The 22900-nt window shown below is 49.8% G+C and overlaps 3 protein-coding genes across 6 annotated transcripts; 2 read left to right on the top strand and 1 right to left on the bottom strand.

Annotated features, from left to right (window-relative positions):
* Positions 1-105: 105 nt before the first annotated feature.
* MAD2L2 (mitotic arrest deficient 2 like 2) lies at positions 106-7085 on the top strand. 3 transcript variants are annotated; one of them, XR_009962038.1, is made up of 10 exons: positions 106-182; positions 1770-1821; positions 2032-2150; positions 2676-2747; positions 3691-3791; positions 3896-3990; positions 4103-4176; positions 6217-6309; positions 6598-6842; positions 6943-7085. XR_009962038.1 is itself a non-coding variant. In XM_062605004.1 (9 exons), the coding sequence occupies exons 1-9, from the start codon at positions 132-134 to the stop codon at positions 6637-6639; spliced, it is 699 nt and encodes a 232-aa protein (XP_062460988.1). In that variant the 5' UTR covers positions 106-131; the 3' UTR covers positions 6640-7085. The 3 variants fall into 3 exon arrangements, 2 of the variants coding, with proteins under 2 accessions (XP_062460988.1, XP_062460998.1); XM_062605004.1 differs by having other exon boundaries at positions 6598-7085; XM_062605014.1 differs by lacking the exon at positions 106-182 and adding an exon at positions 331-404 and having other exon boundaries at positions 6598-7085.
* LOC134156743 (F-box only protein 6-like) lies at positions 6596-10929 on the bottom strand. Its single transcript, XM_062605042.1, has 5 exons — positions 10650-10929; positions 9917-10043; positions 9632-9727; positions 9138-9273; positions 6596-8460 (listed from the first exon to the last, which is right to left on the bottom strand). Exons 1-5 carry the CDS (start codon positions 10906-10908, stop codon positions 8314-8316), a joined length of 765 nt encoding a protein of 254 aa, XP_062461026.1. The 5' UTR covers positions 10909-10929; the 3' UTR covers positions 6596-8313.
* Positions 10930-11071: 142 nt separating this feature from the next.
* Positions 11072-16818, top strand: LOC134156706 (F-box only protein 2-like). Of its 2 annotated transcripts, XM_062604995.1 has the most exons (6): positions 11072-11217; positions 12549-12824; positions 14083-14209; positions 14307-14402; positions 14741-14876; positions 15299-16818. In XM_062604995.1, the coding sequence occupies exons 2-6, from the start codon at positions 12575-12577 to the stop codon at positions 15431-15433; spliced, it is 744 nt and encodes a 247-aa protein (XP_062460979.1). In that variant the 5' UTR covers positions 11072-11217; positions 12549-12574; the 3' UTR covers positions 15434-16818. The 2 variants fall into 2 exon arrangements, with proteins under 2 accessions (XP_062460979.1, XP_062460971.1); XM_062604987.1 differs by lacking the exon at positions 11072-11217 and having other exon boundaries at positions 12205-12824.
* The last annotated feature ends 6082 nt before the right edge of the window (positions 16819-22900 follow it).

Raw genomic sequence — 22900 nt, 5'->3', positions numbered from 1 at the left:
GGCGGAGTGAGCCGGGGGGGGAAGCGGCCGGGAACCGCTTGGGGGCGCTGCAGGAGCCTCGGCACCCGACCCACCGCGGCCGCTCCTCCCGCCGCCAGGGGGCGCTGGGCCGCACGCCGTCTTGACGTCACATGGGCGCGCCGCCGCCCGCGCTGAGCGCCGCCGTGAGGGAGCGACCGGCGGTGAGGGGCAGCGGCAGCGGCTGGGGGTCGGGGCGGCGGCGGCGGGGAGGCTGCGGGGGGGCTCAGCGGGGCCGGGGCGCCCGTTCGGGAGGGGAGCGGCGCTGACGCCGGTGGCGCGGCCCCGGTGCCTCCTCCCTGCCTCCCTCCCTCCCGGCCGTTGGGGCGGGCGCTGTGCGGGGCACCGGGAGAGGCCTGTGCAGCCGGTCCGTGCGGCGCGCACGGGTAGGAAGGCGGTGGGTTACCCGCTGCGTGGTGCCCCTGCCCGCTTTGCTTCCCTTTCCCTATGAGATCCCCTGTGTAAGGGATCGCTGCCTTCCGAAAGCACCACGAAGGAAGGGGAAGGCTTTGTCCTGATGCCTCCTTCCTGCTACCCCCAGAGCAGCTCTCCGGGAAGGTGGGACGGGTTTCTCTGACCTCGTACCTTGAGGACAGTGAATTCAACCAGTTGGATGAAAGCCGGTACCTGCAGCATTGCTCCGAGCTGTCACTGCGAGTCTGTGAGCTGAGGGAGTAGCGAATGCGTGTCCCCGTGACTGAAGGGTGGATCCTGGGATGCTGGGGTCTGTTTAAGAAAGGGTGATGTTAGGATGAAGAAATGAACCTAAACCTCTAAAACCACGGGTTCTGCATGCTATTCTGGTACAGATCAGTTGTGCACAGCTGAGAGTCGCTGTGGCAGAGGTGCTAGAGAGATGCTTGAGTATCTTTAGTTTTATTTATTGTAGCAGATCACCAAGATTCCAGGAATTCCCTGTATGTAATGGTCAGATTCTGATTTAAACCAGAGGAGAGCAGCAGCCTGTGGTGTGAAGGTTAAAGTAATTCTTTGTAGGTCTGCAAAACAGGGGTTGTTGCAGCTGAAACGACTTGAAAATCAGTGGCACAATAATGTCCCTTTATAGTTGTCACAAATGTCAGGCTCCCCAGGGCAGGGGGTCACAGCACCAAACCTGGCAGAGGTCAAGGGATGTCTGGGCAATGCTCTTAGCCATAGGGTAAGAGCAGTTTCAGGTACTCCTGTGAGGAACAGGGAGGTGAAGTCCATGATCTTTATGGGTCCTTACCTACTTGAGATATTCCATGATTCTGTGTGCCAAATTCCATGTTAACTGAATCATGGAGCTGTGTGGGGTTTGGTTTCCTTGGGACCAGAGAGTGAGAGACACTGAAGCTGTTGGTACTGGACGGCACAGGAGTACCTGTGTTGTGTCAGGTCAATGAGGGTGCAGATCCAAGCTGAACAAGCAGTGTTCTGTGCTGGTGGTGTTAGCATAACCCCATAGGAATGATGTGGAATTGGGATTAGGATAGAGGGGTTGGCAAAGGGTGTGTTCTGGTATGAGAACACTTGTGTGGCTTTAGAAGAACAAAGTGATTGCTTAAACTTTGTGTCTTAGGAATCATGAATTGTCCAATCCTGGCCAAATGCATCAAAAAGGGAGACAGCAGAGACCTGGGAGCTGGCAGATTGTGTTCTTGAGTGTGGTGACTGAGCCCAGCAGCACCAGGGCAGGGGATGGCTCCAGGAGCTGATTGTTAATAACACAGGAGCCAGAGGACAAACGTTGTTTTTGTGGTTCCTTCCAGGTTCTGGGCAGGATGACCACTCTCACACGGCAGGACCTTAACTTTGGGCAAGGTAATGTGCTAAGCTGCCATCTGGTGTGTTTGCAAGGCTGCTTGCTGGCACTGCAGCTTGTGGGAGGGTTGCTCTATCCCAAAACTCCCTGCAGCTCAGGGGAAGCAGGTGAAATCAGTATAGATACTTTCTCTGAGTATGTCCCCATGAGTCCATAGTATTGCTGTGTATGTTTTCCCCCTCCCTACATAAGTATTTTTTGTTTTGCAGTTGTTGCAGACGTGCTCTCAGAGTTCCTGGAAGTGGCTGTTCACCTTATCTTGTACGTCAGAGAGGTTTATCCTATTGGGATCTTTCAGAAGAGGAAAAAATACAACGTACCTGTCCAGGTAGGAGTGCTTCCTGGCGGCCCCACAGATGAACAAGCCAAATAGCGAGTATCAGGCACCACTCAGCAGAACAGACTACGTCACTCCCAGAGCTTGTTTTCATGTGCAAAGTCATGTTTGAAGAGAACTCGGTTCCTGTCAAAAGGGAGAACAGCTGAGAATAGAGCAGTACTTGTGAAACAAGCACATCATGGGCAGCAGCAGGAGTAGAAGGCTTCCCAGCTATGTGCAGTAAGGCAATATGGAACCAGGCTTCCTAGGAAGTGGTGATGGTTGGGATATACTATTCCCAACATGCTACTGTGGGTATATATTCCCACTGTGCTACAGTGATCTGCCTCAGCTAACTAACCTTCCATGAAAGAAGGTGATGGTTTGAATTACTGGTTGGAATTGGCAACTTAATGGTGAAGAAAGCTATTTGAAGCCTGACTCAGGGACTCAAGTGCTTTGTAACACACTGGTTGGCGCTTCTGCTTAAACCTTCCCCTTTAGCATTGTCCTGATTCACTGTGTTTGCTGCAGATGTCCTGCCACCCAGAGCTGAACCAGTACATCCAGGACACCCTGCACTGTGTAAAGCCCCTGCTCGAGAAGGTAAGATCATATTAGGGACCTGGGCAAAAGTACTGTCTGGGGTCTTGAGAGAAAGTAAGAGACCACAGATAGCGTTTTCACTGCAAAATTCATTTGCAAGTTTACCATATCCAATATACTGGCTGATAAAGCTACTACCAACAAAAACATCCATCACATTCCCTTGCAGTTAAGGCCCTGCCTTGCTGCTGATCATTGGTGTTTTGTTGTGTCCAATACCTGCACATGAGGATACACATCTCTCTTTCCAGTTACATCATTCTGTGTGTTAATGTGCTGCTTATGAATACATTGAAGTTTAAGTGCCTATTTGGCAGGATAGTTTGAATGCTCTGCTGTAAGCCAGCAAGCAAAGGTAGGTCTGAACTCTAGGCTTTGTAGGAGAGAAGTGTGACCATGCAAAACATTTCAGGATGTAGGATGCTGGCAGATCCTGTGCTCTCTGCTCTCTACAGACACATTTAGAGAACAGAAATAGTACAAACCTGCTGTATTTGGCCAGCAGTCTAAGCATATCTGAGCTTCCTCATCCTTGTCCATTCCTGAGGGATGCAATGAGATGGCTGTACATTTCCTCCTTTGTTCCAAAACACTACCTAGAGAAAAGTACTATTTGGTGCATCACATAGCATCACAGAAGCAAGTAGGTTGGAAAAGACCTTTAAGATTAAGTCCAGTCTTTACCCTAGAACTGCCAGGTGCACCGTATCTCTAGGCCTTAGTGATAAGCTGTCAATCAGTCTAACATCTAGCAAGTAATGCCTTTGCAAAAGCCTTTTGTCTCATCAGTAAGAACAGTCCGGCAGTGCTGAAGCTCTGATAACTGCTAGTGCTGTGAGCCACAACAAATAAGCATACTCCCACTTTGTCAGAAGCATGTGAAGCACCGCGGGGGCAGAAGACAGCTCGTTTTAAAGAGGTTTTTCTCTCTTTGTTCCTGCAGAACGACGTGGAGAAAGTGGTAGTTGTAATCCTGGATAAAGAGCACCACCCTGTGGAGAGATTCGTCTTTGAGATCACGCAGCCACCTCTTCTTTCCATTAGGTAAAGTTCCCCTTGCTGCTTGCCCCGGGCATCCAGAGGCTGGAGGCAGCCCCAGGCCCCAGCACTTGGCTGCATGCCCATAACAGCTGCTCTCTCCTTACCAGTTCAGAGTCCCTGCTCTCCCACGTGGAGCAGTTACTGCGTGCCTTCATCCTGAAGATCAGTGTGTGCGATGCTGTGCTTGACAACAATCCCCCAGGTAAACCTTCCCTGCAGCCTCACAGCAGGGCCTTGCCTGGCTTGAGACCCGTGGGGGTGTCCGATCCTCTGTTGGTTGTCCCCTGACTGGGATCTTCACCTGCCTCTTGCAGGTTGCACCTTCACAGTTCTGGTTCACACACGGGAGGCCGCCACCCGGAACATGGAAAAGATCCAGGTGATAAAGGTGAGCGATACCTTCAGCTCCTGGCCCGTGAGCAAGCTGCAGAGCCAAGAGTGGCAATGAGTGTTGGCATCTCGGAGGTTAAGGCTGTTTTGAACACGTACGTTAGCTTCACGTGATGCTCTTCACCGCTTGGCTTTGAATGAGTCAAAATGGTTTACAAGGCTGAGCACATACAGCAGGCACCAGCACAGACAATCGCTGCTTCAGGGCCTGGATTAGATCAGAACAATACTTACTGCATAATGCCTGCTCAGTCACTTACAAGTACTGACCTACTGTACATTTAATCAAACAACAAAGCAAGCTCTCATCCCACATCCACTGTGTGTGGATGGCTGATGCTTTACAAACAGCAAGAAACCCTAAAGATTCAAGTAACTAATGGGGTTTGGGTGCACAAATACATTTTATCTCGCAGGAAAGTGTGTGCACTTCACTTTTTAAAGCAAATATATCTATCTATATCTATCTATATATATTTAAGAATCCTTGCTTAGGTACAGGGAAACACTTTTCCCAAGCCAAGTTATTTTGGGTGTCTGAAGGCACAATAAATGAAGCTAATGAAGTGGTTTCAAAATGGAAGTGTGCTCTGCACTGCTCAGTAATGGAAACTGGTAATATAGTAGTCCAGCCTTTAAACTTGCAGGGCAGGATAGAAATCTGTGCCCTGAGCGTTGCAGAGTTGCAGTGAAATGCTGGTGCAGTGACTAGAACATGCTGGCTCAGGGCAGCTAAGAGTGTGTCTCTTTTACAGAAGCAAGAGATCACCTTTAGAGTAAGTTAACATTAGAGTCTGATCTGTAACTGAAGGGAATAATGCTGAGTCTGGCACAAAATGAATGATTTAGGGTCGCTTAAAGAATGACCAGAGGTAGCAAGAGTAGTTTTAATATGAATTTATAAATGTGCAACTTAACAGAATTCAATGGCAACACTGACTCCATTGCTCACTACATGATGGAGCATACAAAAGGAAAATAGAGGTGAAAATAAAGCTAAAAAATGATTGATGCAGGGACTGAAGGCACAAAGGGTGAGGGGAGCTCTCCCATTGAGTACTGAGGTTGAGAACAGACCCCCCCTTGCTTTCTGGACTGCTGGAGCCTAGGTGCAGCTAGGTCTAGTCTTAGTCTCAGACCTGGTCAGCAGTTGAGATCTAAAGGGTGTCCAGAGTGTTCTCAGTTCACCACAGGTGTGATTTTTACAGGCTTTCACCTGCCAGCACTCTGCAGTTTTAAGGTGAGCCAACAGAATCTACTGCACTACATGGTAATACACTGCACAGTAATGCATACACACAGACAGACACACAAAGACATCCAAAGGTACCTGTTAAAAATTCCCATCGAGCTCAGTGGAATGTTCACACCAAATGTCTTGGAGGGTTGAGCTTCAAGGAGCAGGGGGGATTTCAGCCAGGTCCCGTCATCAGCTTCAGTGATGGTCCTCCAGCTACCACACACCTGAGAGGTTGTGAGTTCTGGGGGTGCCCCACTCAGAGGGAGATGCTGGGCACAGCCCCCTGCAGTTCAGGAGAGCTCAAAGAGCCTCACTTGGCACCACTGTTTAGGGGGTCACTAGATGCTGGGCTGTAGTCATCAGTGATTCCCATTCTGGCCACAACCTGACTCAGTATAGAAATGGTTCAGAACTCCAGTAACAATGGTCCTGTGCCACCTGGGCATCAGGGGATGACTGATTACCCCTGCTCTTGCTTCCCTCCTTCACCATGCAGGAGTTCCTGGTATGGGCAAGGGACTCTTCACCACTCAACTCAGTACACAAAGGCCAAGGCCTGATGGGAATTCCTGAGGTTGTGGAACAGCCCAGAGGACATGGGGGAGATGTACCACTGCAGTCTCGGGGCCAAGTGTGCAAGTGTTAAGTTTTGCTGATTTGAAAGGTTTGAGTTACCTGTTTCTTTGCTCAGCCACCAGATCTCTCATTCACTCAGTGCTGATCTAGTGCTGAGAAAGAGCCCTCACGTGAACTCCATCCAGCCCCTGCAAATAAAGCACTTTGTGTTCCTGCCCCTAGGATTTCCCCTGGATCCTGGCTGATGAACAGGATGTGCACATGCATGACCCCCGGCTTATTCCCCTGAAAACCATGACATCTGACATACTAAAGGTGAGCAGAGTGTTCTGGCCCAGGAGGTGGCTGTAACAGCATGTGGGTCCAAGCTTTGTCTACTCTGATGCCAGCTCTGCAGCTTTCTAAAGAGTAAGTTTGAACACTGCTGAGCAGTTTAGTCTGGCAGATGCCTGTGCCATAATAAAACAGACTAAATAAGACTCCTCATGATAAAATAAACCTTGTTATGGGGAAAGGAACAAACTCTTCCTATTTAACCTGTTGCTCTTTCCCCATTCACCTACCTGCATATCAAATGACATGGTGCTTGTTTCTGTCCTCCAGATGCAGCTCTATGTCGAAGAGCGAGCCCACAAAGGCACTTGATTTCCAGTCTTGCCTTCAAGCCTCATCTGATCTTCCAGTGGATGAAGATATCTCACAAACCATACCTTGCTAACTGTCTCTTCAGCTGGCCTTCTGGGTGAATGTAGAGCAGCTGCTGCCTCTCTATTTCAAGTGCTCTTACCACTGTATATAGAACTGACTTGGAATGTGGAGCCAGAGCCTGTTCCCATGTACACTCATGTGTGAGTATAGGTTTCGTTCCAGTGAATCCCTGGGGGCAGGACATAGGTGACTGCAGTGTGCAGTCAGTGCTTTGTACAGCTCCAGTTCTCACCTCAATAGGACATCTCCATTGCACATCGATAGCGATATACAGCGATCCACTACAGCAACGGACTCATGTCAAGGGTGAGTGAGGCCTTATGTAGCGTCTGTCCACTGTGACTGCCCCAAGTAGTCTTCAATAAATACTAGGTTTTACCTGAGTTCTGTCCAAACCAGCTCCCCCTGTGAGCAAGTATTCTTTTGTATGGAGCTTTGTATTTTATGTGGAGCTTTTCCGTGTCTTCTGGAATGTGTGTGGAATCTGTCAGTTCCCATGCAGGGGTTACACAGCCTTGGTCTTATCCCTTTCTATGGGAAAGCTTTCAGCCACAAGCAGCATTAGCAAGGTGGAATGTATCTGTCCAGCAAGGACACCTGCCAGATATCCTAAAGAGAGGACAAGGGGAGCACTGTTAATCCTACACCTGTCAAAGGAGAGGGAAGAAGGCCTTAGCATTGGCTCTGCGCATACAGGGATAGAAGACTTGGTTCATAGTATTTAAGATGAGCTTGCTGGTGAGACAATTTGATAACACAAACAGTACAGAGCCTCCCTGCTCCCTCCAAGTAAAAAGTGCAAGAGTACTCTAGAGCAAGGTCTTGTGCTGCTTTAACACTTTATATAGGGTCAGAGTGTTCAGTACAAACCAAGTGCTTTGGTAGTACAAAGGGAGGATGGAACACAATCAAAAGGCACTTCTGTTGTAAGGGAGCCACCTTAGGAGATTTCTTATCTCCTCTTTCTCTGGTGGTTTATTCAAATAACATGGGGCTGGTTTGGGGCAGGGAAGGCATGTTCCATTCTGATCTACACTTAAAGAAACAGTAAGGAAATTAAGTAGCAGTGACACAGCATTTATGAAAAAGGGTTGACGGTTTCCATATGCTATGAAAGGTCTGATGTGAAAGACATGGTTTTTATACACAATAAAACTAAAACAGGAAAATAACATACAAACCCAGTTATCCCTGTAGCAGAGCCCTTGAGGACAGCATTGGTAACCTGCATGAAACGTTTTAGCCTTCTCTTTTATAAGTTCCATAAACAAACAAGAAAGGGTTTCTGTTTAAGACTTAGGGTTTGGCTGCAGCACAAGGACATACTAACTAGACAAACAGATGTCGTTTCATTGTCCTGGTCTTCCTCCTTTGGAAGGGTACTGGTAATTGCAGTAACATCCACAGTGCAGGAGGAGGAAGATGAGGACAGAAGTCCTTTGAGAGGGCCAGGCCTGCAGAAGTTCTGCTGTAAGGAGAACTACCTGCCTGGGTTTGAGATCAGCTGTGCAAGACAAAGCCAGGACACTCACCCAGAGAGTACAGACAAATAAGTGCACCTGAGACCACCTGGTTACAGTCCTGAGGTAAAAGCAAACACAAATTGTGCCTTCATAACATTGTCAGGGGCCCAATGGTGATGCTGGAGTTGGTCACTCGGATCCCGTACCACCCTGCCCAGAACTGGGTGTCTTGGCCTCCGTGCTGGAACCAGATGTAACGAACCCCAGGTGGGTAATTCTGGAAGGTGTGAGACATCTGGAGAGAAAGAGGAAAATCATCCTTAATTTGTCTAACTAAACCAACACTGAGCGAGAAGCTCGGACCACTATAGTCAGTCTTGGTCTCAGAAAAAGCTCATTCTAAAGTTATTTCCCATTGAAAGAGCATCATTCCCTTTTTTGAGGGACAGGAAAAAAAGCCTCTTATTCAGCCTCTACCCTAAGTCATAGGTAACATGAAGCTTGAGTCTTAGATTGCTATGCAAGAACCTAATGGGGCATCTAGAGCCAAAAAAAAACAGTTAAAACACGTTTAGCAGTTTAAGGAAAGGAACATGGGCAATACTTCAAATGGCATCCGTGTAGTAGTTTTAAAACAAAGCTTTGTGATCTAATAGAAACAAGTGCTGTGCTCTTGCAACTTAGTTAGACAAAAAACTTCAACTGAAAGCCAGAAACAATTAGAGACTGAGCTAAAATAACAGAGGAGCCCAGGGTTACTCTTTAGGAAACCCTGGCCACCTACAAACCAACCCAAGCTCTTTCATAGTACTGCTGCTTCTTCAGCATTGGTAACAGCAACAGCTCACCTTTTGCACTGAACAGAGGAGGCTGAAGAGCACAGAAGGAAGGTCCACATGGGACTTCTGGCTAAGACAGGCTTCAAGATTCAAGTGTCACAATACTGGGGTAAAGCCACTGGGCTGTGCTCACCTCTCTCCACGCGGCATCATTCCACTGCTCTATAACCACCGGCTCGGGGCGGAACTCCGCAAGGACAATGTAGTCTTCAGAAAGCAGCCTCACTATAAGCTCATAGCGACACCCACAGTCAAATCTGGCAGCATACCTAGAGAGGCAGGGAGTAATCGGGGAGCAGGGTTGAATACACAGCGTTCACTTTCCTTCAGTGGTCAAGAACAGTCTCCAAAGGGGGTCCCCATCTACAGATGGGGAATGTCACCCATGTAGCTATGTACAAAAGGAATGTCACCCATGCAGCTATGAAGAAGTTCTAATACTTCCAGCTATCCTGCTCTCCACAGGATTGCCCCCTCCTTACAGCCTATTGAATAAACTTAGGATTTAGCTTCTGTTTTACTCAAGCTACAACTCCCAAAGGACAAAGAGCTAATTTTATAGCATAAGAAGCTCCAGAGACCTGGCTTGTCTCTAGGCCAATGCCAGTTTTCAGTGCATACGCTTACCAGTCCTTGACTACAATTTCAGGCCGTTTCTCATCCATCAGCTGGTTCCAGTAGCCTTCTTTCTGCAGGGTGATGAGTTGAGACTTGAAGCACGGCCTGCAACAGCAACACAAACATTCAGTGTCACAAAACACATCTCTTCCCTCTCAACATCTGCACTTTCCCTGACAGCTTTCCCCCCAGACCCTTCTGTTCAGTGACCTGCCTCAAGCCTTCCAACTGTAGTGCCTTTGCAGACACATGGCAGGAACCAGGTCTCCAACCCCAGGTCACTGGAGTTCTTACCCATATGAAGTGACGAAGTATTTCTGTACTTTGGGGTCTGCGATTTCTCTTCCATGAGGTCCAGGCATATTCTCAATCTTCCATTTATCTCCCTCGTTATTATCAAGTTTCCAGTGCTGAAATTTCTCTAAAAACATCAATATCAAAGATGAGTGTTAGGACCTCGGTGCAATTTCCAGCTTTTGATAAAGAATCAGCTACAGAAGAATGCCAGGAGCCTACTTTGATGAGTTTTCAGATATACTCTATTATTCCTACAGCTGAAAGCGACTCCTGTCTTTATGTTGCCATCACTTTCAATGTGGCTGTCAGCAGCCAGGCCAAGAGGGAGCAACTTCCTGACCACATCAGAAACACAGCAATAAAGCAGAATTACTGCAGTCACGTTAGTCAAGTCTTTGACAACAGAAACTCCCCAGCTGCTCAACGTTTAATCCCGACACCTGATGGTTTCACTGCCATCTTGTACTTGCTGTGCAAATTAACAGCCAGCCTGCAGCACTGGGGCCTTCGTGACTCCAGAGATGGAGATTTTTCTGCTGGCAACCAAAGACAGGGATTTACTGATAGTTTATCTCCCCACAGTAGTTTCACTGCAGATCTGCCCCAGCAGAGATCTATCAGTAGCTGGACAGCCCCACACCACCAGCAGCGCTTGAGCGATGCAGGACACTGACTCATTCTGACTGTTAGGAAACTCTGAGTCCTCTGGACTATAAATAATGAAACAAACCTTCGGCGCAGGGGTTTTTGATTAAGTTTCTCTTCAGGTGGCAGAGCATGTAGAAGACCTTCCAGTCCGAGACGCTCCCGTCCAAGTTCTGCAGGTAAAACCCCTCCCGCTGGCACTTGCGCTTCCACAGGGTGGTCAGATCCACCACGTACCGCCACTGCGCGCACACCACCCTGCAGGTGCGCACCAGCTCCCGGGCGGGCAGCAGCGACAGCAGCTCCACCAGGACGTCTTCGGGCAGGTCGCAGATGGTTGTCATCGCACACCGGGCACCGACAGCGCAGAGCCTGGGCAGAGAAGCAGAGCGTTTGCCACTGACCGGCACGGCTGCCACAGGGGACCGCTGCCGTGCCGCGGGGCATCACCACAGCACCGCCCGTACCCCCCCCGGCCCGGCCCTACCTGCGCCCCCGGACGTGGATGTGAAGCGGCCGCGGCCCTTCCGCAGGGGCGGAGCGCGGGGCGGGAGGCCGGGAAGGAGGCGGTGCCCGCGGGGCCGCGGTCCTTTATCAGGGCAGCGGGGGCCGGCCCCGAGCCGAGCCGCGGCCGCCGCTGAGCAGCGCTGCAGGTAAGGGTGCTCGGTGACCCCGCGGGGGGGGCAGTGAGGAACCAGAGCAGGGGATGGATGGAAGCGAGCCGGGTTTAAGACCCCGTGAATCGGGGTGGGAAAGGGACTGTCACCCGTTCCCGGAGCGCTGGGAATCCTTGCTTCCAGCCGTGCTCCAGCACCAGGCCTGTGCACTGAAAGCAGCGCCGTCCCTCTCTGCTTTACAAGTCATAGTCTTCAGGGCTGTGGTTGAGGGTTGGAAAGGGGAAGGGAAATGGGAAATCCCCAATGCAGCCAGGGGATATTAAATGACAGTTTCCTCCTGCTGTCTGCAGTGCAGATAGAGGACACATGACAGCCTGGCATCCAGAACACCTAGATTTAGGATGCTGTTACAGTGGTGACTCCTCCTTCTTCCCTTCCTGGCCCCATCTGGCACTCTTTCATCATGTATCATATTTCACCTGCTTTGTCCCTAACGCTCTCCTAGGCTTGGTAAGGAGTTTGGCTGCATCTGTGCAGTTTGCTGCAGTGTGGGCAGCTTCCCAGCATCGGGGCTCAGCTGAGCTAAAAGCAGTGTCACAGGGCACTCAAGCTGCACACTCATCTGTCCTTACTCCTGCAGCACCCACCCCAGGAGCTCAGGGCAGCAGAGAGTGCCTGGGAGTCAAGAGTGCAGAATCAATGTGTCCAGTTAAAGCACACACTTGTGACTGAATTGCTCAAGGTTATAAGGCCATAGAAAAAATGAATATTAGAGAATATCAACTGAGTAATTTTCTGTTGTGCTCTGATCCATGCTTTATACAGGCTCATGATGAAGGAGATTAAGTGCCAGCCCTTTGAGGGGGGAAAAAAGCCTTTCAGATATAGAATGAAACATTGCAAATGGGGTTGGCAGGATTCTCACAGCTGATATTTAGGGGCTGCTCTGCAGCATTCATCATTGGTGATATTCTTAAAGGCAGAAAACCCACCCAGATGCCTCCCTCTGCAGAGGAAGTCATTGCTAAAGCTGGGTTTTGCAGCAGCAGAGACTTCTGGAAGGACAGATTCCAGTCTGGGAACCATCCAAACTGCAGCTGTCAGCTACTTGCATTTTGTGGATGGATTTAACCAATGGCTTTCACTTAAAACAGAAAATGTTAATCTACTCAAGTGCTTCAGGGCATTAACTTAATAGGCATCGGGAGGCCTTAAGGTTTGGAAGCAATCTATGCCCCAAAATCATGCTTTCAGATAACATGCTGATTTTCCCTTTTTTCCTACTGCATCAGCATTTGACATCACTGTGTGTGTGGGACCTCCTGTCTGAAGTCTGTGTCACTGCTCCTTTCCCCCTCCTTTCTCAGAAGGCTTCATCCAGCCTGGCCCAAGGATGGAGTCCCTCCCTGAAGCAGTCCTGATCAGGATCCTGGCTTCCATACCTGCGGTGGATCTGGTGCTGGCCTGCCGCCTGGTCTGCTGTCAGTGGAAGAACCTGGTTGATGGAGCTGCCCTTTGGATCCTGAAGTGTCAGCAGGAAGGCCTCACTGGAGCAGAGTCACAGGAGAATGCAGAGAACTGGCAAAACTTCTACTTCCTGAGTAAGAAAAGGAAGAATCTTGTCAAGAACCCATGTGGTGAAGGTGAGAGATGGGCATAACAAGCCCCAGGATTTCATAGAGGTGACCGGCCACTGGAACTGGGCAGCTCCAGTCTTTGGAAAAAAGACCTTAGTTGCTACCACGTTGTAGGATTTTCTTCTTGCCCAAGAGTCAAATCACTTAATGCAGCCAAGTCATTTAATGGGCATGAAGACCCTTGATAATCAGCCTTTGCAAAGGGCTCTACTGTCCAGTGCAGTAACAGGGGAGACAGAGCCCCTGTCTAGTCCAGTACCGGGAGGGGACAGAGCCCCTGTCCAGTGCAGTACTGAGAGGGACATCTGCATTTCTAGATCGCTTCTTGCTAGACCAGGACAGAAAAGATGAAGCCCTTCCCTGCTCAGGAGCTGGTCTGCCCATAGCTCACCAGGCACTTTGGGCTTCCTTCCTTGAAGCAGCTCAGGCAAACCTTATCTGTATTCTCCTTCCTGCAGCCTGTCGGAGCCGTGCACACCCCGTGGCTGCCATTATGATGATAATCTATGAACTTTGCTTGCCAGATCTACATGATGCTCAGCAATAAGCAGCAGTAACCAGGCCTCAACAAAAGCAGCAATAAACACATTTCACACATCACAGACCAAAGCAATATCAACACAGCTGCTCCATTCTGTTTACAGATTAGCTTTCTGGAAGCTTTTCCAGCACCCAGGGTCCCTCTGGCTGAGACCAGAGGAGTCCAGTGGTTAATCCTGCTTCTAGAAATACCACTTAGCGATTTAGAAAGCTGATAAATCCAGCAGTCAGCATCCCTCCCCAGGCTGTGCTTGTGTTATAAAACTGGAAGTACTGAAACACAGTTCAGAACACCTAAATAATCTCTCTGAAGTACTTAAATACTTGAAGTACTTAAATATACCCACATAGCCATTGCACATGGTCACGTTGGTGGGGAAAGTTAAAGTCTGTTAATACTCAGTTCAGCCACGCTAAAGGTATTTGCCTGACCCCTACTTGACAAACATCTCTCTAGTCTACATACAAACTCATACAATCATAGACTGTTTTGGGTTGGAAAGGACCTTAAAGCTCATCCTTCCACTAGAGCAGCTTGCTCCAAGCCGCTGTGTCCAACCTGGCTTTGAACACTGCCAGGGATGGGGCAGCCACAGCTGCTCTGGGTAACCTGTTCCACAGCATTCCTTTCACAAGCCAGAAAAGGATCCCAGGAGAGGTGGTCAGGTTCCCCAGGCCCACAGAAACTAAGACTCATCCAAGTCTCTTTTTTTGCCATTTGCAGAAGACTTGCAGCACTGGGGAGAGGTAGAGAATGGAGGTGATGGCTGGAAAACTGAAGAGCTACCCGGAGACTTTGGAAAAGAATTCCCTAGTGAAGAAGTCCATAAGTACTTTGTTACATCTTATGAGTAAGGCTGCTTTCTTCTCTTATTCAGGGAAGGGGACATTTTTGGTTGCCCCAGTGCCAGGAGAGACTGTGATACCCATTAACATCTTGTGTTTCAGGTGGTGCCGAAAGGCTCAGGTCATTGACCTAAGGGCTGAGGGCTACTGGGACGAGCTGATGGACACAACCCAGCCTAAAATTGTGGTAAGAGACTGGTAAGTAGCAGGGATGCCTCAGAAGTCAGAGAGAGAGGCAGGAAAGAGAAGGAAGGGCATATACTTGCCCTGGACCATAACACCTCAGCTCCCAGGATCCCCTAGATGTGGGACAGAGCTGGGTCTTGGCTTACAGCACCACAAGCTTCAAATTGGCATCTGTGCCCTCTAAAGACCAGGTTCTTGTTGTGAATGAGGGGAGGTGGTAGGGTGGGGTAGGAACCATTGCAGAGTTCCACCTCAAACCACGGCTCCAGTACCTTGGGGAGATGGAGCCTGCATTCAGCAAGATGTGGTTGCATGCTCTGGCCCTTTTGCAGTGCAGGTCTCCTTTACAGGTATGCAGGGCGCAGTGACGCCGGCTGCCTCTATGAGCTCTGTGTGAAGCTGCTGTCAGAGAACGAGGATGTTCTGGCTGAGTACAAAAGTGAGACCATTGCCATCCCACAGGACAATGATGCCAACTGGACTGAGGTGAGTTACATTCTGGGCTCAGCAGGTAACACCCAACCTGCAGGAACTGGGAATGTTTGAAAGCAGAGAGAAGCAGGAGAATTCTAGAGGCAAGGGCAGCTGTTGTGCTCTGCGCAGCCATGGCTCTAGGTTTGAATACAGGGATTATACTGGGAGGCTACCTTACATAAAACTTGGGAGCTTGCTGAGCCACCACTGCAGGTGTGAGATGAAGGAGATGCCTGAAACTGGGAGAGGTTCAATGGCCTCTGACAGCAATGGGATCAAAGCTCCTTCTAGTAACTCCCCCTGGAAATGTCCTCACTGCTACCCAGCCTGGTAGGTGTGACTCAGGCAGGTGGGGTGAAGGCTCTGTGCACTAAAGGGTAGGTTCAATGGTGGTTTGACAGTTACCAATAACCATTTTGTGTCTCATCCCAAAGATCTCCCACACCTTTTCCAACTACGGGCCTGGGGTCCGCTTTGTCCGCTTTGAACACGGTGGCCAGGACACGCTGTTCTGGAAGGGATGGTACGGCGTCCGTGTGACCAACAGCAGCGTGACGGTGGAGCCATAGCCATGCAGAACTGGGGCCTGCATGCTGGAGCTGACTTCCCTCAGGGCATCCCATGGCCTCTGGTTTCTGCATGGTGCTGCTTCCAGGCTGTAGAGCACACAGCCTTTCTGCGCATTAACGCGCGTGTGAGATGCCAGGGGTCACCATCTGCCCTTCCTCGAGGGGACTGTGCAAAGAATGTGAATGGGATTGTGAACAGGAGAGACAGCCTGGCCGCTTGCACGGATGTTCTGTCAGCTATGAGATCCCCAAAGGTCCTGCAGATCCTGCTTTTAAGCCACTAGCGCCCTGCCTGCTTCCCAGACTTGGGCATCCCTTAACTTTAAGGGGCACTTTGGGTGTATTTTTTAGAAGGTAGAGTAGAAAAAAGGGAAGAAAGAAAAGCATAGTCCTTGTGTGTAAGAACATGCCAGAGCCTTGTTCCATCTGAAGCATCACCAACTGCTTCATGAGAACCTTAGCTTCTCCCATTTATAAACCATAGATGTCATTGCTGGCCACAGAGGAGCTCCAGCTTGGCTGCCAAGTGCTGTTAGGTTAATTTTTAGTGAAAATGTAAAGCAATTAGGATTGGATCCTTTTCTGCTGTTCCCAGCATCCATTTATCAAGTGTTGGGAACTGAAATCTCTCCAGTGTCCAACCCTGGTGCTCTGTTTAGCTCCCTCAGACAGAGCAAGCAACAGTAATTACTGGGGGGGGAGATGCCAAGGCCTTAGGGAAATGGGTTAGAAGCAAACTGGGGAGGGTGTCCAGGGACAAACTCAAACTCATCTACCCCTTCCTGGCCTCTGCATGCTTCATGCAACAAGCACCCTGGTCATCTCCTGGCAGGCAGGCACTACTGCTCACACAGAGCTGTTGTAAGCCCCACTGAATCTCTGCTCTTTCTGCCTACTAGCAGTGTCTGCAAAAAGTACATGTCTGCCTCCACTCCATATGCTCACTGACAAGACAGCACTTCATCCATACTCCCACTAGTGCCTCTTGATATCACTGAAGGCTGTGAGCCACCATCCTGAACAGACACCTAAAGCTTCCCTGAACCAAGCCTGTTCCTGCGGGTGGGTCCTCTCAGAAGAGCATCCCCTTAATAGAGCTGGTGTTGCCTAGAGAGAAAGGCGCTTCCATTTTTGCATCTATCCATCTGTCTTCCATTTCTGGGCTGCCAGCACATACATACTTGAATGCCACTTTGCATCAAAGTGCACCTTTACAAGCACAGTGTAACTATTATTAACTGTAGCCAAAGCAGAGAGCTTGCGAGCTGGTCACTGCATGCTCTGCTTCCCCAGGCTTTCTGCACTGGGATGTTTCCAAACCACAGCCACACCGAGCCACAGGCCAGGCAAACACAATAAAGCGACACAATTGTGTGTGGATCTTCCCTTGTGTGCTGGCTGTTTGTGTCCTGTGCTTCAGTACGTCTTCTGTTCATTTAGGTGGACTGATGTCAACAACCAGGAGCCACTGTATCTTGGATAATACCATGAGTCTCTGTGAAAGAGGTACATGTTCTGTTCCCTGACCCAGCAGCCTGAACCTGTCAGAAGCACTTGATGGGCAGAGCAGCAGCAGGCAAAGGGGCACTTCAAGCACAGTGGGAATTCATGCAAGGCACAGAGGAGGTGCAGGAAGGCTCCTATGCAGCCCAGCCCTGACAGATGGCCTCCAGGTCATCTCTAACTGCAGCTCTGCTGTGAGCTCAACCTTGGTTCTGACCCAGGAGAGTCCAGAACCAGTTCAGAATTTAAGCTTTTCCCCTCCATCACCCCTGCTCTTGTGTCCTCTGCACATCAAACCAAAGTGCATCACAGTCACCTCTGCTGCAGACGCCGCTTAGTAGTGAGCTACCCCAAAGACTAGAAATGTCCTCCAAACCAGCCCTCAAAACAGCTGGATGATGAGAGCTAGAGGGAGAGTTTAAAGTGTGATCTCCTCACTCATGGCCAAGACACCAGCATGAACATACCCCTTACCCTACCTGCTTTAATACTGAGTGCCACTAAGAGAAGCCCTACACACAGCACTCCACACAGCTCCTCCTGCTCTCAGCAGCTGACATCTCATGGCCTGGGTGCCAAGTGCATCCTGGTGGCTGCAGTTGTACAAGATCCCATTGGGATTTCCTTTTCTACGAAGCCCATCACAGCTAGTCCTGGCTATAAATGACATTACACTTAAAAGGGGTGGTTGGGGTTTGTTTTCCATAGTAGCTTTTACAGGAAGTCTCTTGCAGAGGAACAGACCAGAGCAAGCTGGGGCCCTGGCAAGGAAGCACTAGCATCCATCTCTTGTCAAGTCTAATTGGATTTTTCTGTGTGAAGCATCTATTCTTACCCATCTGGGGGGTTGTGGACAGATGGAGAAATTTCCTCCCCCATCAGGCATTCAAGAGTGGGAATGGAAGGAATGGGGGAGAAAAGAGAACAAAAGCTACCTAACAATTCCCTGTTGCTTGCAAGCACAGCTGTTCCAGGCAGTTGTAAAAGGGAGGATAGTTTAGGAAACTGATTTCCCCTAAATCAAACAGCTTGTAGGGGCTGGGAACACCACTTCCTGAAAGGCAGGACAGTGGGGCGTTAGCCTAAAGCTACAGCTGGGATGAACATGGTCACAAATAGGTTGGAAAGCCAATGAACTACCTTTGCATTTGGGTATGCCAGGAGTGGTAAACCTCCAAAGAAGTGGAGAACACTGGGCTAGTGCAGAAACATCCCCTGGGCATACACCTCCCTTTGCAGTTCAGACACAGCCATTCCCACCCCTCCTCCAGTGCTGCCCCATACCATACAGGTATCTCAGGGGAAAATAAAGTCCATGGGTGAGCAACACTGGCACTGAGCTAAGACAATTCCTGCATCTCCTGACATCCTTGGGGCAATGACTGCCCTGCCCTTTTCAGCCTCCTTACATATTAGGGAGAACAGAGCCTAAAGATGCTTTCCTATTGGGGAGGCACTAGAGAATAGCTATAGTGAGCTCAACTGGGAAGTCTCAAGGAAGCTGGAAAGCTTTAGAAGCAGCACAACTACTGAGAGCATAACTAGAGCATAATTACCAAGACAGCTACACAAGGGAGCTGAGCTCCTTACACAGACGCCTGGGTGTAAAACAGAGGTACCCAGACAAACCAGAACCTGACAGCCATGGTCACGACTGGTGTGTGAGGAAGAGGTGCCGCAGGAGCAGAATGGCCAGACACAGCCAAGCGAGCACACGAGCACACTTCTGGGCTCAGTGTCAGCCTCCCTCCTGCATTGAGGAAGAGTTTGTCTCAAGCCAAGACCGCAGTGGAGGCTCCCAACCGCTTTCACCTTCCCAGCAGCTCCAGGCTCTGGTAGGGTGCCCCAAAGGCCGCCCCGTTCGAAGACCACGCACTGGGGGATGCCAAAACCTCCGGTTAGCCCCGGCCCCGCTGCTCTCCGCAGCCGCTGCCGAGCGCTGGTGTCAGCAGAGGGCACTCGGGCTACAGGCACCGGCCCCGGGGCTGCTGCTCCGGCCGTGCCCAGAGACCCGCGGGGCAGCTGCCCTGTAGCGCTGCAAGTGCTGCACTTGTGGGCCTGTTCCTCATTGCTGCACCTCGTTTCTTGTGGCTGCAGCTTAGGCTCAACTTCGTGTTTTCTCTTCTCCTCTTTACATACCTGCTGCTACGGTCTGCAGAGCAGCTTTGCTAGGCAGACCCCAATGCTTACCCCACTTCTGCTATACAGACTCTAATGCTTTTCCCTGCCATCTGGGACACCCCATGTATTTTTGGAAGTACTTGGCCAACAGGCACTCACAGCACACTTGTCTTGGATGCAGGCAGTCTTTTAAACTGTCACTGCACAAATCAGAGCAGTGGAAGCTTTCTGGAACACAGATCAACGCCTGCCTTTCAAACTCAACTGGAAACAGCACAACTCACCCAAGGCTATCCTAGGGCATTGACTTAAGAGCATCACTCAAATCAGTAACATTCCTTTCCTTGCAGAGTACCTTCTTACCTTAATCCAGGCCACAAGCACCAGAAGAATCATGGTCAGAGCAGCAGGGCTGTCTGCATCCCCACCTACACTGTGCCAGGCACTCGCTGCCACTTCAACTGCCTCCCTTGCATGCAAAGTTCAGCAGCCCTCCCCAGGAAGGCAGAGTCCAAGCTATATTACACATGTCCTTGGCTAACCTCCCTTGTGGGCACTTAGAGCAACTCATCTGGAGTTGTTACCTCTGCAGACCCATTAAGCACAGCACAATCAGTGCACCCAGAAAGGCAGAGAGGCCACAATGAAGTCATGAGTGCTGGCTGGACTGCTGGCTGGTGGGCAAACACAGCTGACTGAAGCAGGAACAGGAGCACGGAGGTAATCGGGGAGGGGAGCACGCTCTGGCAGCAAGATGCCTCCCACTGAGCATGGTGTAGATGGTCAGAAGAATCAGGAGAAGGAGACCATGCGGTGGAGTGTCCTATGAGGCAGCTGCCTGGTGGGGACAGGGTAGAAGGAGAGCCTGGTTAGTGGGATGGGTTGTACGGGCACTCGCAGGTAAGTGCCTTGAAAACCACAGGAGTACTAAACCCACAGACACGGGCACGTGTTCACAGCCACACAGAGCATTCCAGAAACCACCCCTTTGGCCTTCCTGCATTGCCAGGATGTCCTCAGACACTGAGGGAAGAGGCTAGTTTTCCTGAGCACGAAGCTCCTCGGAGAAAGGCCAGGAGACGGAGGCAGAGGGAGGATGATATCGAAGCTCTGCTACCTGCAATCCTTCCAAAAGGTCCTGAAGTCAAGCAGTGCCGTTTCCACCTCACCACACACCACGCAGCTCCTCTTGTTAATATTGACATGTGAAGCATTGCAAAAGGAAGCAGATAAAATCCCGATCCAGATGTGAGGGATGAGTCTGCATTTGTAAATGAAACCTAATTTCATGTTGACTGTGCCATACAAGGAGAAATAATGAACTGGATTAAGATGAGATCTTGTTCACACATGCTGAACAAAAGGCATTAATTGCCAGCAGGATTATTGTGAAGTCTTTCTTGCTTAGAGAACTGCTATCAGATAGAGTCGAGGTGCTGGTGGAGGAGCCCTGCTTATTGGAGCAATAACTCTGCCTGGACATACAAATACAGTGCAAAGGCTCAGTTAACCACATGGAGACTCCTACCTTGCTTTTGCACCAGTCTCTCTTGCCAACCTGCATACAGGAAAGAGATGCTTTAAAACCAAAACAGCCCCAGGCTTGTCTACTCCAAGTCTCCTTCTCCTGTCTCTGGCAGACCCCTTCCCATGTGTACATCACTCCTGACACGGATTCATCCAGCCTTTTTTCAAAGCTTTCTGGCTATGAAGGCTTTACCCCCTGCAAAACCTTCCTTACAGTCCTTCCCCACACCGAGACCCTTCCTCCCTGTTATCCAAGCTAAATATCTGCTGCAGCCTCTGCTGCTTGCCTGGTCCACGGCAGAGCCACCTTCTACCTACCTGTCATGACAACAAGCAAGATCATTCCTGTCTCTTCTAGGAAAAGGATCCAATGCCATTGCTCTCACACGAAAATGAGGGAAGGCTTGGCACGGAACTAATGATTTGATGAAAGAGTTCAGCACTGCAAGGCACATCACTTGGGGAGAAATTCATGCACTGCTGCGTACATTCACCACCATATGGGAGCCCTAAGCCACCACTAGCCTGCGGGACACAAGGAAAGATGCAACAGAACAGATGTTGTGGTGCTGATGGGTGGTGGTACATCACACAAACAGTTGGCATGGAGAAGCAAATCCTAGTTCTAGCTGGGAAGCTCCAGGGTGGGAACAGGAGCCAACACCAGCATGGCTGGAACAAGAGCAACAGCTGTGTGAAACTCAGTGACCTACTCCAACAGCAGAGGGAAGCTGAAAGGGATCCTGCTCTGCCAGCTTGTGACAGTCCCACCTTCCTGACAGCACCAGCTCCACACATCCCATCAGGGCTGGGATCTGTAACAGCTCCAAATAAAAGGCACTGAGTGAATTTGCAGACCATTTACTTGGAGAAAACACTTCTTTCTTTCATACCAGGTTAAAAAAAAAAAAAGTAAAATTAAAGCCTGTCAAAGCCTGCAGCACTGGCACTGACAGACAAAAATTACTTAACAGGGAAAAAATGGGCAGGGGAAGCGATTTTCTTTGCCTGCATTGCCAGGGGAATTAAATCTTGGGTTTTTTTCCCCCGCCACCACCAAGTGGAATAATCCAATATATTAAAACTAATGTGCTTCTTGTATTTATTGCTGTGTATTTGACCTAACAGAATTTTATTCCTACATTCAAAATAAAAGCATTCCGGAAGGCAGGCTGCAAAGCTCTAGATCAATTACTACCCCCTCCAACAGCGGAAAAGTGAGTTATTTCTTGTAAAAGGGAAAAAAAAACAACCAACCCAAACTAGAAAATAATAATAAAAATCCTCCTTTCCCCTTGTGCAATGAGTTCTGCACTGCAGAGCTGGTGGATTTCAGCAATATTGGGTTTGGTTTCTAAGCAACATTAAAGAAAAACAATCAGGCAGCAGCCTCAGTCACCCTTTTCAGATGCTCATGTCCCCATCCTGCACTGTAAAAAGTCAGTCACCCACCATCACTGGTAACCAGGGCTTGGGAGAGCAGAGGCCACAGCTTCCCACTGCGCCCTTGGGGACTGTGTCAGGTTCAAGTGCCTCCAGCAGTGACAGAATCATAGAATCAGCTAGGTTGGAGAAGACCTTTAAGACCACCAAGTCATGCAGAACAACCTGCACAAGGCAGCTCTTGTTGGTAAGCAAAGCCAAGAAACACAGCACTGGGTGTGAGAGGGATAGACAGAAGTGCGCAGAGGCAGGGGGATAACTCACACCCATCCCAAATCATTGGTACAGACATGAAAACACTCCTTCTCCAACCCAGGCATGGGGCAAACCCTCAGTGATGCCAGGCACAGGATGCCGCTGTGCTGGGAGGGGTCTGGACCACCACAGGAGCTGACCTTCTTCTCCTGCTTGCAAAGCTCTGACACGTCGCTTTGGGTGATTAACTGGAATAATAACCTGGATCTGGGGATCCCCAGAGGCAACACCAGCTCCTAGTGACACCCCTGGGGGCTGTCTGCTGGAATATCCAAGCTGAGACCCCTCAAATCAGTGAGCAAGGAACACTGATACTTGCTGGTGCAACCATGCCACTGTTTCTCACGGCATGGGCAGCCCTACCCGGGGCAGGGGCTGCTGAAAATGCATCATGGTACATCTGAGGAAGCAGAGGACTTCAGTCTTCCCTAGGAATTCTGTTGTAGCAGTGGGTCTGAAGAAAAGCAGACAGAACAAAGGAAATTACACCAATTAGTTGCCACTGGGTGTTTCAGCTGCTCTACTTATGGTTTGACACATTCCTCCTAGAAAAGGAGATGCTGCTCAAGACAGTTATGAAGCTCAGTGCTCCTGTTCCTAGCAGAGAGTTTGGGATTC

The sequence above is a fragment of the Pezoporus occidentalis genome, unplaced genomic scaffold, assembly GCF_034315485.1.
Source record: "Pezoporus occidentalis ecotype Australia unplaced genomic scaffold, CSIRO_AGI_Poc_V1 ctg119, whole genome shotgun sequence".
Classification (NCBI taxonomy): Eukaryota; Metazoa; Chordata; class Aves; order Psittaciformes; family Psittacidae; genus Pezoporus; species Pezoporus occidentalis.
This window is presented reverse-complemented; position numbering and strand designations above follow the sequence as displayed.

Excerpts from the sequence above, each read along its gene's own strand:
- LOC134156706 (XM_062604995.1), top strand. The coding sequence starts at position 12,575 with ATGGAGTCCCTCCCTGAAGCAGTCCTGATCAGGATCCTGGCTTCCATA. Across the intron at positions 14,403-14,740 it reads AAAATTGTGGTAAGAGACTG|GTATGCAGGGCGCAGTGACG; the intron begins GTAAGTAGCAGG and ends TCTCCTTTACAG. Across the intron at positions 14,877-15,298 it reads ATGATGCCAACTGGACTGAG|ATCTCCCACACCTTTTCCAA; the intron begins GTGAGTTACATT and ends CTCATCCCAAAG.
- LOC134156743 (XM_062605042.1), bottom strand. The coding sequence starts at position 10,908 with ATGACAACCATCTGCGACCTGCCCGAAGACGTCCTGGTGGAGCTGCTG. Across the intron at positions 10,044-10,649 it reads CAAAAACCCCTGCGCCGAAG|AGAAATTTCAGCACTGGAAA; the intron begins GTTTGTTTCATT and ends TGATGTTTTTAG. Across the intron at positions 9,274-9,631 it reads GAAATTGTAGTCAAGGACTG|GTATGCTGCCAGATTTGACT; the intron begins GTAAGCGTATGC and ends CTGCCTCTCTAG.
- MAD2L2 (XM_062605004.1), top strand. The coding sequence starts at position 132 with ATGGGCGCGCCGCCGCCCGCGCTGAGCGCCGCCGTGAGGGAGCGACCG. Across the intron at positions 1,822-2,031 it reads GGACCTTAACTTTGGGCAAG|TTGTTGCAGACGTGCTCTCA; the intron begins GTAATGTGCTAA and ends TTTGTTTTGCAG. Across the intron at positions 3,991-4,102 it reads GCTTGACAACAATCCCCCAG|GTTGCACCTTCACAGTTCTG; the intron begins GTAAACCTTCCC and ends TGCCTCTTGCAG.